Source organism: Zosterops lateralis (genome assembly GCF_965231275.1).
Source record: "Zosterops lateralis genome assembly, chromosome: 1".
NCBI classification, from domain to species: domain Eukaryota; kingdom Metazoa; phylum Chordata; class Aves; order Passeriformes; family Zosteropidae; genus Zosterops; species Zosterops lateralis.
In genome coordinates this window covers 105,919,196-105,937,402 of record NC_139762.1, presented here as the reverse complement: position 1 = coordinate 105,937,402, position 18,207 = coordinate 105,919,196, and the positions used below count along the sequence as shown (strand labels likewise).

General features: G+C 38.8%; 1 protein-coding gene across 3 annotated transcripts in view; it reads right to left on the bottom strand.

Annotated features, from left to right (window-relative positions):
* The window catches only part of LAMA3 (laminin subunit alpha 3), a 74,775-nt gene extending 58,997 nt beyond the window's left edge, over nucleotides 1-15,778 (bottom strand). Inside the window, exons 1-15 of one of the 3 annotated variants that reach the window (XM_083856923.1) lie at nucleotides 15,536-15,778; nucleotides 14,420-14,461; nucleotides 14,152-14,289; nucleotides 13,169-13,303; nucleotides 10,553-10,687; nucleotides 10,108-10,154; nucleotides 9,104-9,203; nucleotides 7,732-7,784; nucleotides 7,154-7,259; nucleotides 6,125-6,224; nucleotides 5,531-5,687; nucleotides 3,229-3,361; nucleotides 1,696-1,838; nucleotides 285-385; nucleotides 20-173 (exon numbers count right to left, since the gene is read on the bottom strand). In XM_083856923.1, the coding sequence (XP_083713049.1) occupies nucleotides 20-173; nucleotides 285-385; nucleotides 1,696-1,838; nucleotides 3,229-3,361; nucleotides 5,531-5,687; nucleotides 6,125-6,224; nucleotides 7,154-7,259; nucleotides 7,732-7,784; nucleotides 9,104-9,203; nucleotides 10,108-10,154; nucleotides 10,553-10,687; nucleotides 13,169-13,303; nucleotides 14,152-14,289; nucleotides 14,420-14,461; nucleotides 15,536-15,767 (1,776 nt within the window). In that variant the 5' untranslated portion in view covers nucleotides 15,768-15,778. Of the gene's footprint in view, nucleotides 1-19; nucleotides 174-284; nucleotides 386-1,695; nucleotides 1,839-3,228; nucleotides 3,362-3,552; nucleotides 3,818-5,530; nucleotides 5,688-6,124; nucleotides 6,225-7,153; nucleotides 7,260-7,731; nucleotides 7,785-9,103; nucleotides 9,204-10,107; nucleotides 10,155-10,552; nucleotides 10,688-13,168; nucleotides 13,304-14,151; nucleotides 14,290-14,419; nucleotides 14,462-15,535 lie in introns of those variants that run through there. The other 2 variants (XM_083856924.1, XM_083856925.1) reach the window with 2 other exon arrangements.
* Nucleotides 15,779-18,207: the final 2,429 nt, after the last annotated feature.

Below are 18,207 nucleotides of genomic sequence, written 5' to 3'. Positions count from 1 at the left end.
TAGCAGGCAGGAATCTGACCTCTCTTCCACTGATTTGGGCCATCACTGGCTGACTGGGAGCTGGCTGTCGCACAGGTATTCTTCTGGATTCTCCCCCGTGCCTGAAATGCACTGCATCTGAACCAAGGACACAGGAAAATCTGCCCAGAGGCAAATGCTGATAGAGCAGGCAGCTTACACAAAACAAAACAAACAAAACACAGGATTATTATTGTTTTCAAGTGCAGCAGGATGATAACAAAACAAACCAAGGCACTGGTTTACACTGTAGTTTATCTACTGACTGTTCTGCTGAAGCGGGCCCGGGATGTGTGCAAGGCTCTGTAACTTGGATCTGCAACAGGGATGCCTCATAGTAATCACTAGGTAACAGCACCAGGTAATCCTAAAATAAAAGAATAGAACAAATACTAAAGAACTCAAACAATGACAAAAATAGCATCTCCAGGCTTTCACAATGTAACAATGAATTAAACCAACCACATAAATAATTTGTATAGAGGGTATCTGCAAAATGTGGGTGGGGCTTTTTTTCTGTTACTACTTGGGCCAATAACATCAGAATGTGTTTCCCTAACCCTGTAATTTCAGAAAGATGGTATGAAGGCAGCTGCCTCGTGATCAGGGAAACTCTGAAGCCACTCTCCCATCATGTGTTGTACAAGACAGTGCACTGAAGGGAGCTTCCCTGCAGCTCAGTAACACACAGCCAGATGCCTGCAGGTTTCATCTGTGAGTGCAATCCACAAGCACACAACTCAGCTCTGGGTGACTCCACACAGGAGATTCACATATCCCAGATGACTTGATTAAAATACTCCATGTAACCTATTAAGATGTGCTTCAAAAGCTGGTATATTTTTGTTCTGCCTTGCTTACTTAAATTAATATATCAGAGCTAAAGTATAACAACTATTAATGTGAGAACATGATGGGCTAAGATAATTAACATATACTTTTTCAAAGATATTTAGTGAAAAAACCCAGCACAATAATACTGTCACTTTCAGCAAGAAATATCTTTGCAAGCTCTTTACTAACACTTCATGTGGTCTTCCATAAATTTAACACAGCCCCAGGCTTAATGACTAGAGATACTGCTTTTTATCCCTGTACAAAATACGTAAGAATTTCAGTATGCTTCGTGAGTGTACATATTGAAGGTTTTTCATCAATGATCATCTCAAACAATTTCTCTTTCTCTAGCAATTTCTTAGAACTGCTGCTAGAAAAATTTTCAGGTTTTCAGTGAATGAAAGGAGAGAAAATATAGGATTAAAGCAGTCAGAAATTGACCTGCTCATAATGCAGCCCATCTTACAATACTCTTAATGCACAGATTTTTGTCAAGAAACGAAGGCCTTGGCATCTAGAGCTATGCTCTAGACACAATATATGATATGTAAAAATTACTAATTTTTGTGAGCATTTATGCTTTGTGCTGTATGCTAATAATACCTTATCATTTGAAGGTACAGATTCCAGATAGACTTAAAGTTTGTAAGGAGAAGAAAAATTAGAGCAGGAGAAAGAGAAGAAACAAGGGGAAGAAATGTAAATTTTCCATAATTGTGTTCTGTTCCTTTCACTAGTGCTGAATTTCACTTGTTTTCTGGGTTCTTTGCAGCAAACAACTCCAGAGCAGTAACTTTATGACAACCTTCAAGCAGTTGTTTTCCTCAATTGTTTTCTTACCAAGAGGACTTCCTCTGCCATTATATTGACAGTCCATGTGCCTGGAGCCAGTGAGAAAGGCTCTGTGGAGCTTTTTCCTGGGATTGTGATAAAAGCTGGCTCCTTGCTGGGTGGGAAGACAAACTCCTTGCTCTGAGCAGCCCCTGCCAGAAAAAAAGAAAAAAAGTGAAAAACATAAGTGACTATGTAAAATGTCTCTACTTGCTTAGTGAGCTGGACTGGTAATTTGGCCCATTAAACTTTGTTTGACAGGAGTTGATCAACACTTTTCAGTCAATATGCAATAACAATGCACTCAACCAGACAGAGAGCTATGCAGTGGTTGTTGTTTTCCTCCTTATTCCTCTTGAGCAAATTGGCACAGAAAAGCAGAGCTCTGCCCCTGTAATGACCAGTTTTCCAATATTCTGAAATGGTCACTTTTTCAGTTTCCCCTTCCATAATATTCCATTCAACCTCTCTCTGCACTGACAATATGTTCAGCCGACACATTTCATATTCTCATGTGACTTTAAGACAAATACTTCAGCTATTGGAGGTTCTCAGGAGCCTCTAAAATTTTTACTTACAGACAGGTAACTTCTAGGCAGAGATGATGGGCCAGCTGTGGATGCCCCATCCTGGCAGTATTCAAGGCCAAATTGGATGGGACTCTTAGCAACCTGATCTACTGGAACGTGTCCCTGCCCATGGCAGGGGGTTGGAAATGGATGATCTTTAAGGCCCTTTCCAACCCAGACCATTCTATGACTCTGTGTACTACAGAAATATAGCTGTGGTATGCTTTGTCAAATAGGACAAAGTCATGAGGATCAACTGTTATGAATGTTAAAGTTTTGCTCTTTGAAGACCCTGGAGACAGACAAAATCTGGTTCCCTGTCTCCCAGTCATTAGAAGCCAGCAATGACCCCAAACTTCTGCCACTCTGCTGAATAACGTCAGTGAAGTCTTCAGTTTTGTCTTGAATTTCTGAAAGGATCTATAACTTTAATCCTCTGAGTAAGGCAGGAATAATAAGACATAATTCTGCATACAGGCTTGGTATGCCCCTACCATTCAAAGGATATGGAGTACTTATCTTTTATCAGGGCCTGAAAGGCAACATGTTTTTGAGGTCTGTAGTCAGAACTAACTCAGTAAACTGAATTCATCATTTTAAACAAATCTTACTCATTGAATGAAGGCAAAAGCTACATTTAAAACTTGAATATTAAAGGCAAGTAAACCAAACAAAATATTGTTACCCCTTCTTAAAAAGTTTCATAAAGTTTAGAGCTTCCAAGTACAGGACTGACAGTACTAAGTGTGGCAAATATTTGAAAAAACAAATGTTGATTACGACTGCAAGCAGAGGTTTCATGCAAACACAGCTGCATCAGTTACACAGCAAAAATATACGAGGAGAAGCACAAAAGCTGTTAAAAAGTGATGCCCCTTTTAAGCAACATTAAAGACTTGACTTAGGTGCACCTTGGAAAGCCTTCTCTGATCTAACATTCATCTGAGCTGTTGCACTGCTGAGTGACACCTACCTGCTCCAGGCTGAGACTGATAAGCAGATATGCGACCAGATAATGTTTCACCTCCAGGGTTAATATACCTCAGGATAATGCGAAATAAGTAGAGGTTTGATTTTTCCACATTCAAAGTTATCCTCACTTCATTCTGAAAAATGGAAGTTAATAAACAAAAACAGCCGTAAAGTGCTGAATTGAGGGAGAGTTAGAAGCCATGCAAGCACCAGACTAAAGTCCTACAAGAAAGAGGCACATGCAGACAAGTATATACTGGAATGGCAATGCTGGTGTATGACAGAGGAAGATGGGGAAGCCTAGTGAGAAAATTAATTCACTTACAAGTATAATTAGTGCCAATATGTTTTCCCTCAGCAACTGAGATCTTCCCTTTAGAGCTTTTTGAGCCCAGGCTGACATAGTGGAGGACTAGGTGGAAGAACTTAGGGGAAGCCACAGTGATAGGCACAACCACCTCTGGCTGGGAAAAATAAAAAGAAAGGGAAAAAGGAGGAATGGAAAGTACATTACTTGTTACTAGTACCCAGAGAAAGAAAAAACATTTGGCAAGGACAAAAGGCTTGGGCAGCTTACAAAAGAGCATAGAACAAAATCTCCTGTGAAAAAAACCTCTTGTTGAATGCCAGCTGATCCAGAAGGACACAGAATGGCTGAGCTACCATGTTGTTGCGATATATCAAGAGTATTTTACTGTTATTCTCCCCACTCGGGCCATAAAGGAGGCATATGGTATCAACGGCTGTTGATATTCCTGCCTTTCCAAGGAGCAGGCCACAGTCATTGACCCTAGTCTGAGATCCCACAGCATGCAGACACCTTAGCCTGTCACTGAAACTTCTGATCCTCCTCCAGTTGCTTAGAGCTGCAATACCAGGAAAGCTGCCCTTGTCCTGGGGCTGAACTGACATCTCCAGACCCACAAAATTCTCTGCATTCACACAGCTTCATTATTTAGTTTTCAGAAAAACAAAGAGACATGTTAAGGGTCAGTGCTGGATTAGGAAAAAACAGGATTGGTGCAATCTCATGGGTTTGGTTTCTTTCTTTCCATCCTAATTTCTAAAGCTCCCCTCACAATCCAGTTCCCACCAGTTCACAATCCACCTGCTATCCCTTTCCAAGCTACTTGTGGCACAGTGACCTCCCCACCACTGTGGTCCACTCTGCTTCCCCAAATGCAAACATTTTCTCTGTTCCCCACATCTGAGAACAAAACAAAAAGCCTGTATGAAATGCCCCTAGAAAAGAAATGCAAAAAGCAGCTGAATCAAAAGCAGTTAAGAAATCACAGATACCCAAGAGTTGCCCTCATTTACAAATGTAGAATAATACTGAAAATTCAAAAGTTATCTGAGAAAAAAAAAATCCAAGACCAAAACAACAAAAGAAGAAAGACTGAAAAATGAAGAACATAAAGGAAATAATTGTGCAACAGTTATGTGCTTTTGTCCCATGCTACAGTGATTCATTAGTCCCTGGACAAATGGAGGCTGGACATGACTCTACCAAAGCACTACTTTCAAGATGAGTGAACAAATCTCATTTATTACTCAAATCTACTGCTTTAAAATTCTGCTTCATTTGATCAGCAGTTCAATTCAAAGTCAGAAGGGCACTTCTCAGAGAAATTATGGTGACTTTTTATTTCTGTGATTTACTTATTCCCTCAGCTGTTGTTTAGTTTATTTGTAGTCTGTCATGAAACTAAAATACATGTTGCTAATATGCCCCTGCTCACAGCTTCTTTCACTGAACCACACATTTTCCTGTTTGCTGTAATATGAAGTTATCATTCATAATAAAAGCTGTCATCTCTCTCTTCTTTACCCAATATAAGTTCAAGTGTAAGACGACTTCAGTGACAGCACTGTGAATTTACCTGAAAAGCTTATGGATACAGACTGTCACGGACCTGTGTGATTCAAATTATTTAGCCAAGCATTATTTTCTGCTGTTCCCACTATTCTTGGCATGACAAGAATTTCTGCACTTAGTATTATAGACTTGAAAGCTGTCAGTTCCCTTTTACAGCTGTCTCACAAAAAAGCCAACCTCAAAGAACATTTCTGAAGAAGCTGTATTTGCACAAGCAATGTGCAAAAGACTTGACAAAAATACCGACAACCACTAATCCAAAGAGCAACACAGTGCCAAAAGGTTTGGATTAGTCAAATCCTGTCCTTTTTTCTGTCTTTTTTTCCATGACCTTCCACACACATAGCAGTATTATAAAGACATATGTGCTACGCACTTTTGTTTTCACTTTCACCCCAAAGCCTTGAGTGAAATACCAGCTTACTTGTATAGAGGACATCTGTGCATATCCTCTCCAACTGAAGCTAGGAAATTCCTGAGGATCATAGCCAAACCGAATTTTCCCTCCTTGGACAGTAGTACCATCTTCAATCTCAAACTTCATGTGGTGCAGGTCAGGAAAAAAATAGTTTTTTTCAGGCCTTTCAAGGAGGAAACAAACCCGGAACAAATCAGCAAAGAATTACCAGTCATTTATAATCTGCATCTAAAGGCAAAAAGCAGTGAAAGGGAGGTGATCTACTGATGACTGAGGAATTCTGCCAGCAGCTCATAGGTTCAAGGCAGCTGGCAAGAGGCAGGCAATGAGAAATTTCTTCCCAGAAGCTTTTACAGCTTTCGTACTTTTTCCTATACAACTCTTGATAGATATATAGATAGATATGCAATACTATTGCTAAACTGGTATTGGATATTTAAGGAAACAAGTCAGAAAATCTTACTAAAATATAGGAAGGGAAACGGCCCAGGAAAATTAGTATCAATAACCAGTGCAATTTACCAAGTTACTTATCAGCAAGTCCAGAATGAAAGTATAACAAGTGACTGATGGGACTTATGGACTGAACAGCTGACTCACTCCTGACAGGTGGTGCCCACGACGTGCGCCCTGCACCGGCAGCTGCCCGAGGACTGGGAACAGGCTGGGCTGAGAGAGCCTCCAACGTCACACCTGCAGCCTGGCAGGCCCAGAGAAGAGGCCAGATCAGACAAAGAGTGATAAAAGTTATCAGAAAACACACCACGGCTTCACCTAACCAAATACAATTAATGACTCGTTTCCTTCTCCCAGAGCCCTTTAGACTCCTTCAAACACAACTTAATACACGTGCAGAAGCCACAATTATTTTGAGCTCCCTATGTTTGTGACTGTTTTCTTTTTAATTTCTCCTTAGAATGTGACAGAAGTCACTTTGTAAAAAAAACCTCGAACAGTACACCCTGCCACATTGCTAAATGCAGGGCTATGGTTTTGCAGAATTGCTATTCAGATGTTTTCCTAGCAAAAATAGCAGCGATATCACAAAGAACGACTATTTTAAAAAATCCATAAACTACAGAATCTAAAACCTAACTTATAAAAATTGCGAGATCTTAATTTTTCAAAGTCTGGTACCTCAGTATTTAATCTATCTAACAAAATTGCAATGTATGTGTTCATATAATATACATATTTTCAACTGACATTGGACAACAACATTGAATGACTTTCTGCAGGAGACAGAACTTGCGGCACAAACTAAAGGACACCTCTAGTAATGAAGTATAGGATGCTGTACTGAGGAACAAGTATGTCAAGGCTAAAAATTTCAAGCTGGATTGACAGGCTGAGCGTTCCTAAATAAGATTTATGTTATAGTCTAAAAACACCCTGTTTTCTAAGACGTGCACAAAATGTCTGGGAAGTACAGTGATAACATCTGCCTTGTTCCTTCTCCTGCTGAAAGGCAAAAGAGGAGTCACAAGGTTACAGCACCAGCACCAGTGCAAAATGCTGTGCACATGAGTAATGCAAACATCCCCAATCTAAAAGTACAGCCTAGGGAATTCTAAAGATTTCTGTGCTAAGTGCAAATGTTTCACTAGAGATGTCCTTTATTCATCTTACTTTGGCAGCCAAAATAATTCTTTTCTTCAAGAGCATAATAACCAGCTTCACAAGTGTCACAGGAATCTCCACAAACATTAGATTTGCAGTAGCAATGCCCATTTTCCTGTGAAGAAAATAAATTTCATCAAAAAAGTTTCAGTACCTTTCCAGAACTTTAATCGCTCAATACTCTGAATTCCCTCTAATTCTAAAGAGGAAAAACCTTCTAATCTTAAAAACCAAAACCTAAACCAAACCAAATCAATCAATCAAACAAAACAAAACAAAAGGAAAAAAAAAATAAAAAGAAAAAGAAAAAAAAAAACCACAAAACCCAAAAATCATTATCTGGACATTATTTCTGTCATTTATCATCTTCAGTAACAGACTAGCAAACAGACAAACTCAAGAAGAAAATTTTTTTAACTTAATACATCCCTTGGATGTGTAAAATTGTTCCTTTGACGTATAAAACTAGCTATTTTTATGTTCAAAATCAATAAACAGTACTAAGATTTCTACCTTAGCAAATGTTACAATAGTTTATCTTTAAAATAATCAATTTAATTAATATCTTTCTTCTAATTTCACTTTACCTGCTGACATTCTCCAACTCCACTTAGTGTTCCACTCACATCACACTGACATGCTGCACAGATGAAAAAAAACAAAGACACCTACATTTCATCTTTTCTTTATACTTTTCAGGGGAAAAATCCCACCACCCTGAATCTGCAATTTTGAGTCAATGTGCCACAAGGTGGATTTTATTCTGGAAGTTTCAGAACAGCAGGCAAGATACTGGTATGAGGTGAGAAGAAAAAGAGAAGAAGAATGAGGACTTTTAAGTATGTGTGATTTACTAGTGTGTTTTAAAGTGATTTAACTTTTATTTGACAAAAAAAAAAAAAAAAAAAAACAAAAAACCAAAAAAAAAACCAAAAAAAAAAAAACCAAAAAAAAAAAAAAAAAAAAAAAAACAAAACAAAACAAAACAAAACAAAAAAAAAAAAAAAAAAAAAAAAAAAAAAAAAACCACACCAACCAGTATCGAGTTTGAATTTACAATTGTTTTCTTTCTTAGAAACATTCAGACAATTGATACAAAACAGTGTCTTCCAGCCTGACTGGCACCTTCTTTTCTGCAGTACTACTCCGGAAACAAATTAACTCCCCATATGAAATAGAAATGGAGAAAATATTGCAGGGAGGAACTATGCTCACCTAGAAATTTGGAGAAACCCAGTATTGACTCTGTGACGGAAAGTAGAGAATTACATGGAAAGTGCAGTACTTAATATTTGAGGAGTTGTTTAGTATTTGGAGATCTGAAGTAAAAAATGCAATGATACCATTATCAGGTCTAAAGCTACTCTTCCTAAGTGGCTGTTGTGGTGGAATCTGTTCCAAAGCAAACAGTTGGAGAGAACCTTTAAAGACTTTTTTTATCTTCACCCTTTTTAATATTAATTAATTATTATTATCTGCATGAAAAACACACACTCCCTGTTGGAAAACATTGCTGATCACAAGTTATTATACAGATATAAACCATAACAGATTTGTCACACCCTGAGGCCACAAGACGGCTTTACACTCCAAGCTAGGAAATAATATAAAGTGAAAAAGCACTTTTTTTCTCGAAACAATGAGCCAAATTCTGATTTGAGGGTTACAGGTAAAAATCCTGCCTCGCTCCAGTAGATCTGCCATAGGGCCATGTGAAAGTGAACATCATTGCAACTTCAGAGCACACCCTGATTCAGAAGCAGACAAACACCCATGAAATTATGGCCTGGTTTCGGAAAGTAAAAATGGTATCATGGGTAATTTGGTGTTACCATTAAGCAGAATGAGAAACATGCTGTTAACAAGAGTTACGAAAGTCACAAAGAGCACCACAGACAGTGTCAGGGAATAAAGATGACTACATGTCATATGCAAGAGAAATGTGCCATGAAGCCATACCTGTACATCCCTCGGGGTTTTCCTTGGCCAGGTTCCAGTACAAGGGTTTGCATTTACTGCAGGTAGGACCTTCAACATGCTGGAGACATTGACAATATCCCTAACAACAGAAAGGAGCTGATATGGGCTCACCTGCTTCATAAAAAACTTACTGCTCTTTTCTACTAAGAAAAAACTAATATTGTTAAGAGCTGTCAGTTTGCTGACTTTTACATGGGTCTCAGGCTGATTTAGACATCTTAGATTTTTCTGTCCCATACTATCAGCACAAGATTGTTCCACCCTGCATATTTTTTATGTATCTGATTTATTCTAAGGGTCCCAAAGAATGTTCTTTCCAGATCTTTAATAGCCTTATTAGAACTGCTTCAAAGTATTAACTGTCTTGCACAAAGAATAAAACCCATATTTCCTTAAAAATACTAACTCATTTTTGTACTTCATCTTTTCTTTATTGGTGGAAGACACACATAGTTCTATACAGAAGCCTACATAGGTACTCCTACCATCCATCAGACTCATCCTCTAGGTCTTTGCTACACACTTAACAATGCCTGTAATTTCTGGTAATATGCAATTACTAATAACCATCATTGTATTAAAAACAATAATAGTGGAATGGCAAGAAAGATGGAATGATTTTTTAAGAATAACTTGATGCTGAAAGGCCTGTTGCAACCCAGACCCAGAGGGTCTCTGAGACATGCACAGGCTTATATCTTCATGTATATGTTAGTGTTAAGAGTATACCAAAAAGACATGAACAGTATGTATATTCTATATATAAAAAATAAAAACCTCCCACCTTTGACAAGGTTTTGCACTAATATGATCAAAGGAAAAACCACAAAGTTTATTTCCACTCCTATTCTTCAAACAAGCTCGTGCAATTCTTTTAGAATCTAAGAGCAGGCTTCAGGGCTTGAGCAATGAGCTGGATGTGTTCAGCAAAGGCACATGAATGATTAACATGCACTTGTTAGCTGCAGTGGCAGAATACTTACAGAGTGAGAACCAACGCTACCTGCAGGGTCACACTCGCTGTTGACACCTTTATAAAACAGACACATTGAAAGACCTTTTGAAAACAGAGTTGTGGAATGTGGTAGCGCAGAAGCACAATGTAGCAGGTGTGAGATTGAAAGGGCTTTTTAATACAGTTACCTTGTAGAGACTCAAATAGTTTTAACTCCAAGACAACAGAAGCCTTTATAATGATTTTTAAAATGTGTATTTAGCCTGATTTATAGTATTTGGGTACATATACAAAACAGTCACTTGGATAAACCGAACACTAACCTATGGAAGTGACAGATATTTTCTTAAAGTTCCCATCCCATCAAAATAGAAATCTTTTAAATGGAAATACATTTGAGAAGATTTATTTTCTTCCGTGTTGCAGAAATAGGAAGGAAAATCCTGGTAAAAGTAAGGAAGGCTTTTACTCACGCCAGCAGTTGGGATAGCTGTAATATCCGGGAGCACAGCGGTCACATCTCAGCCCAGCATAGTTACTACGGCACAGACACTGCCCTCCAGGACCACAGGTATTCCCCAGAGAACCAACACCATCACAACTGCATTCTGCACAGAGGAAAAAAAAATAACAGATACATGTCTAAATTTAGAATTTTTGAAGAAAACTTACCTTTGAATAGAAATCAATCATTTACATCCAGACAAACCATAATTTTACCACCAGAAATAAATACCCCGAAATGGAAGGTTTTTCTGCGATTGCCTCCTCAACCACTGATAATCTTGGTTCTTGCAGTTCTGTAACTCACAGCTAAGGGATTCAGTTGGATGCCTTGCAAAACACATGTAAGGGACATAAATCCATCTTACATTTGGGAAGAATGTCACATGAGAGAAATACTTTAAAAAGTCTTTAAAGATATACTCAAAGCACTTTGTCAACTATAACAGCAAACTTCCCATGGAATTGCCACTATTCTGGGCTAACAGCTAAAGACAAGACCTGCTATTTTCTTGAGATGATGCTGGAATGATCCACAGAGTCACACTTCACAGGTGCAGGAATGGGATCCCATGTGGGCATCCCAGCTGTCCCAGGTACAAGATGAAGTGCTGTAGTTAACCCATTGGATGTCATGACTGGCAGAAATGGCTGACTGACAGAAATACAAAGCTAACACTGTCTTCTTTGTTACATGTTCATGTTTCTGGTTCCCCCTTTTGGTTCCTCTTTCTGCTGCAGCCAAAGACATCTGACTTTGCTGTGTTTACTTTAAAGATGCTTGGAAAGACACGGGGCTTGCTAGGAAGTTAGTGTAAGAGAAATACAAACACTGAAGCTTCCAAGAACAACAAGAACAACACCTACACTAGAGTTCCCCATCATTTAACTATTATATTGTATTCTCTCCTAATTTTAGTATTAAGTGTTTTGTTTAAAGGCTTTGTTTTGATATCACTTTATTTGAATAAAGCTTTTATTGAGTTCAACAAGTCAAGACCAGAGAGATTAGTTCTAGTCACAGCAGCCCAAAAAATATAGATCTGTCTCCCTTTTGAAGATGACAATTCCTTAAAGGAGTAGCAGGCTGGGCTGCTCACTTTCCCCCACAGCTTGCAGCATGCTGTGTTAATTTATGTTTATACCCATGGCAGCTCATTTTAACTGAACAAACTGTGAACTGCAGCAGCTCTGAGTAATACCACTGACTGTGTTTTCAACTATTTTTATCTGTCTTTTACAATTTGTTTTTGCATGCTCTTTTAAGCTTTTATGTCTCTTTTCAGCTTTTGGTGTTCAAAGATCAAACATATCCAATACAGGCTTGATTTGCTTTAAGATTGCTACTTGATTTTGCTCTAGGAAAAAAAAAAAAAAAAAGGTTATTTTAAAACCACTGAACAGTGTGTACCAATGCAGAATCCTGATTTTATGTTTTTCATTAAAAATGTTCATCTACTCCAGACCATAAAACCCACAATCATGTGGTGTTACTTTGTTCCACCCATTGTGTTTGGTAACACAACCCAGTCTGTCTTTGCAAGGTGCCTCAGTTTAACCCCAGCTGGCAAATAGGTACAAACAGCCACTCACACCCCACCCATAGAATGGGGGGAAGAATTGGGAAAAAAGGTAACACAGTACTAGGAATAAAATTAATTCTACCCCAGGTGAAATCAGGGCATGAGGGCATAAAGAATTCTGCTGTCCCTTTACAGGAGATAAACAACTGTATAAGCTCAAAGGAAGAAGACTGATAAAGCCAACAGCCAAAAATAATAGGAGAGAATAAAGCAAGTCATAATGTTATGCATAAATCTTGTTAATCAGTATAGGAAAGCATATACCAGAACTCTGCAATATTCTATATTCTTTCTCACTGGAAAAATCACTAAGGATTATGGGCCTCCTTTCTGATTCACTCTAAAGGCAGACAAAACCTAGGGCCAAGTAGGACTTGATGGGAGTCCTCATACACACACAAGACCATTATGACACTCAAAAGTTATACTCCATTAATTTCTTTGTCAAGTAAAAAGCAGGCTAGTCCTTGGTGGGAAATTCAATAGAGATCTTTCATGTTTCATGCTTATGTGAACACAGGTTGGGTTAGTTCCTGTCAGATGATCTTAAAATGAGTGAGAAACCACCACGAAGGGCAAAATGAGATCTTAGATTTTCAGGTTTACAGAACACACCTTTTACCAGGTACTAAACTTTGGTACCAAACAAGGTACCAAAGACTCCCTGCAAAAGCAGACCAGTGCTTCACAGTTCTGCTATGCTGCTTCCTCAGCAGTCAAGTGTGCTCTGTTGCTGTGGGCCTCCATGTGAGAACAGCTCTCAAATGCTTTGGTTATTAGTAAGACAGCTGTGCTGACTGAGAATACATCAAACAGTCTGACCATGAGGGAAAAAAAGGCCTAAAATTGGAGAATTAAAATATATGAGGATTTCCCTGTAGAGCACAAGAGGGACTTGCCCATTTGCTGCTGTGAACATTGCTTTGGCTGCTGTCCTGGAAAGCACAGCTGTCTGCCTTTTCAGAGCCCTGTTTGATGCTCTACATGCAATAGCAGCCTTACCTTGACAGGCAGGGAAGGAGTGGAGGCCAGGCTGGCAGCTGTCACACTGAAGGCCAGTGACCCCTGAGCGACAAAGACACCTCCCAAAGAAATCACAGACCTCGGGCTGGGTACCCATCAAGTTACATTCACACACTGCCAACGAGAAAAGGAATTTCAGAGGCAGCCTCTGTACAGGCTCTCTTCTTTTGCCTTTATTGAAATAAAAATACATTTGAAAAAAAGTGTAGTAGAAGCAATTCCCTGCTCCCTGATGCTCAACAGGAGGACAATTTGCCCATCATATTTATACGGATTCCTAACAGCTTTTATTGATTGCTCACATCTGTAACAATTCAGGAACAAGGAAAACATTAATGAAAGAGCAGTGAAGCTGGCTCAAAGTTCCATTATAGGAGTCAAAGGACTACACTTGGCCTGGCCCCACTGGGAGTCTGATTTATCAATCCCAAGTGGTTTGCCAACTATGGAAAGTAGTTCCATTGCTTTTGGGACTGAAGCGAAACAATTTATGGTTTAGATTTACAATCTCAGATGACAGTGGTCAATAAATTGCCTAAAAAGACAGTACAGAGGCAGCTATTAAAGTTCAAAAGCAGTCAGTTTTCTAGTATTGATTACGTGGGGTAGCTTGGTGCATCAAAGTGAGGTTGCAAACTCATATTAAACACAAATTTAAAAAAAAAATACCCAAGGATAAGTAACAGCAATATTTCCAAAGTTATTCTAAGTTTAATCAATGTTACTAAATCCAAACACAAACTAGAGTCCGGCAGCTGCATCAAACAGCAGACAGCAACCAAGGAAATGGACATTTTTAGATCAAAATCTCCTCTCGTCACATTATTCCTCTTTGACTTGTGTGAGTTTTGGGAGAGTCTGTTACAAATACACCTCCATGGCAAAATAACTTCATCCTTCAGTATGAAACTTGGGGATTTGGTGTTTTGGATATGCTTGCCAAAAGGAAGTGTTTGGCTTACCCTGGCAGAAGGGGTACTGAAAAAAGCCAGCTGCACAGGTATCACAGGAAAAACCCCCAAATCCAGTACGACATCTGCACTGCCCGGTACGTCCATCGCAGTCACTGCCCAGCACTCCTGCACCATGGCACTGGCACGCTGAAGAGCACGTTTGTAAAGAAAACATTTGCAGTATTATGATCTTAAAGTTCTTATTTCCCTTGGAAGTCAAAGGCTGGCATTTATCCTGGAGCAAGGCTCCAAGTGTCAAAGAAACTACGTCACTTACGCAGACACTGGGGGCCAAAATACCCTGGTTTGCAGCCTCCTTCTAGTTAAAACAGGAAAGGAAAAGAAAAAAACCAAGTTAGTGTGTAAAATCCCAGAATTCCTTGTCATTTTGCAGAGAAAAATAGATCAGTACTTAGTAAATATTACTCTTGAACAAAAATATCCTATTTGTATGAGCCTTACATGCAAAATCTCATTCAAAAAACCACAATCTGTAATTGCACTTAGTCTGACAGCACAAATTTACAACTTATACTGAAACTTCCACTTAGAGGAAGCTGCCTTTCTTGTGCCTTCAAATTCAGACACTGCTCATTGAAAGTGTAAAGAGCTCAATATCTGTTTTCTCCTGTTATATTTATTCACTTTCCTTTGGAGTTGATTTTTTTGGGTTTTTTTCTCTTCTCAAAATTTGTGAGAGAAGGGGATATGAAACAGAGCATACCCAGAGGTCTACCAGGGCAATTATTCTGAATGCTGTAGGAAGGTGAAGTGCATTGTAAGTATGCAAGTGATTAAGTGCTAGCTGTGATGACATCTCTGTTGAGCAGTAGGATAATATAGGCTAAAAAATATAAGCCCACCAACTGAATCATTGTATGGATTTCAGGCAGCTTTGCAGTGGGCTAAGGAAGAAATATGAAGCTTTCTTAGAAATCTAAGTCCTTCACTGCCAAGGGCAACGTACAATTTTCCAGGTGAGAGAGGACAGTTCAGAGGCAGAGGCCAGTTAGCCTCAAGAAAAAGATTTACACCACAAAGCAGTGGTTGTCGTGTCGGAAAGTTGTACATGTCAGAAAGTCTTGATGGATTTGTTCTTAAGTGCACCAAACAAGATGGTCAGCCCCTCCTGCAGATGTCAAGGTTATTTTTGATCTCTAACTCTTTCTGGAGCTAGCCCACTAAACTGTTTGGTATAAACATGACAATGCGATGAACTTCTGACAAGAACAAAGGTTCTCTTGAAAGATAAATACCAACAGAGGCAAAATTACAACCTAAAAATCAACTTAATGATTCTATGACTCTACAAAAGAGCAGGCACCACTGAAACAGTGAAAAATAGCAACACGGGGAAAAAGAGTGAAATGGGGAAAAAGCACCAAGAACTTGCCTATTATGTCACCAGCCACTTCATCTCTTGGAATTGAAGAAGTAGGAGGATATACAGGAGTATCTTTAAAATGAAAGAAACAACGAGGAGTATTTGAAACAAACACATTAATTTCATTAAAAATCATGACAAACAACGAACTAATAAATAGAGAACGTGATATTCCTACAACTCTAGTAACCAACTTCGGCTTAGTTTTCCATAGTTTTCTTAAGAGAGAGGTAAGAGACATGGCACTTTTGATTCTCAATTCAGATACAAAGTTCCCTTCTCAAAAATGCAGTATGAAAGGCCAGACACCGTTTGGAAATGCCACCAAGTTGCTTTCCTGCTCCCTATCCTTTTGTGCAGAAAGCTTTCTTACACTAGACAGCCTTGTGAGAATTATCTAAGGATCTTCATACTTATTTCACATTTCCTGCTTCCAGCTGAAGGTCCATCTCCTTCTAAGTGGCATTATCATCCGCTATATGAACTGCCATAATTTACAATATGTATGCTTAGGAGCTTTTATTTGAGAGTCCTCCAGATTGCTGGATTGTCTTTCCCATTCTTAAACATTCTTGCATTGAGATGGGATCCAAAGTCAACGAGCTACAAACATCAGTGGGACTTGGATCAATGTCTATCTGAGCTGAACTAATTTAAACATGTCAGATTTCAATGAAGAAGATGTATGACGTGATAATCTAGAATGCAGTGTACAGATGACATTCTATTACAGCCATTCAATTCAAACAACATTCAATTTTCACAGGGTTGGTTGTGTTTTTTTTCCTTTGTTTTGCATTGTTTTCCCTCTTCTTGTGTTTCTATTGTGGTACCTCTCTTCTAGTCAGAACTCAGATCTTGTCCCAGATAAACACCTGTTTTTATCAGCTGTCAGAAACACATCTCTTTCCTGAAGACACAAAACATCCCACTGATGCATTTCTGCAACCTTTTCACCAAGTCAGAAGCTTTTATGCGTAATCCTGATGTTACATTTTCCACTCAGTTATTTTATATGCAATCTTTTATGGGAAAAGCATTGTTTATCAGAGATGCAAGTTCCAAGTCCTAGGAGGTGTCATAGGAGAACACATACCCATTTTCTCCCCTCTCTGTCATTACAGTCATATTCTTTGTGCAGGTGGTCTTCATCCCTAAAAATTCTGACGTATGTTTAAACAATTTGTTCAGGCCTTTAGGACTGGAGTTCACAACTCACTGACGATAGGCTGTAAACTTAGTGACTCAAATGATTTCAGAATTGTGAGATGCATCACAATCTCTATTTTTCAAGTCACTATCATTTTGTTAAATAAACTAAACTTTCTCAGTATTCTAACAACTGATTTATCAGAACACATAAACACATAACATAACATAAACATGTGAAGTTGAAATACCAGATTTTTTTTTTAACCAAGTCAAGAGCAATGAAAACCATTAATTCTTTAAGGCACGTTTAAAATACAGAAAAAGAGGCAATTTTGCTTGCATACTTACAGACACAAAATGGATAACCATAGAATCCATCAGCACAGCGTTCACAGTGGTCTCCCTGGAAATTCTGCTTACAGAAGCAGCGGCCAGACCCTTCCTCACAGCCCTCTGCGTGCTCCAAGTTACAACTGCAGGCTAAGCAAAAGTACCAGCAATTAGGAACTCTTTGAAAAATAATCAATTTGCTTTTTACAGCAGAGCACAGTGGCATTATAACAACAAACCTGCAGATGTGAATGACTTATTATTTAAAGAATTATCACTTTCCAATATCATTGATACATCCCTTAAAAGCAAAACTGATATTAGTTTGTCACCCTGATTTTTCAACCTTCTGATGTTTTACATTTCTGTACTGGAGTTTCTTATGCACTGTAACATAAACAAAGAATGATGTTTTGTAAATAATGCATTCTTTCTTGTGGGAAGGACAAATTGATGGACTTCTGGCTTGACCAGTGGGGGTCAGAGAAGTGTCAACTTTGTCTCCCAATCGCTGGTCAAAATCCAAACCCTATTTAAACCCAAAACCTCAAATAAACTTGCTTCTTCTTTCTCGTCTCACAACTGGACAGTGTGAGTGTCCTTCTTTGGTGTCTGTCAGGTGACATTAGTTTCTTAGAGAGTTACGGAGTTTTTAATTCCAAAAGCTGCCCGTTGTTCCTCCACAGCACTCCAGCAATTTTTCTGTGGCAACCACTCATCACTCTCCAAGGTCTAGGCTAAGTACCACACTATTCACTTTCACTTACACAATACATGCAACACTATGACCACAGCTCCGCTTCCCACTCCTTTCAATCCCCAAACACAACAAAACTGTAGTTTCCTCCTACCTGTCACATGGCTCCCTCAGCCTGTTTGCAATCCAACACTTTCCTCTTACCTATACTCAGTTCTTTTTCAAATGTTTTATTAGTAATCACCCTATTGCATCACTTATTAGTCGATGGGCTCAGCACTGCATAAGATCAGAGAAGTGATCCTTGTGACATTCTGAGCTATAGAATAAAATTTTCAAGTGACCAAGGGTTAAAGGATAGCTCACATGTACATCATAAGAGAAACAAGATCATTAGAACAGATGAGAATGGCTTCCTAGAGGTCCTGAGATCCTCCTCACTGTGGGGTATATAGCAGCACCCCAGGTTTCCATGATCCATACCCTTTTATGGCCTATTATC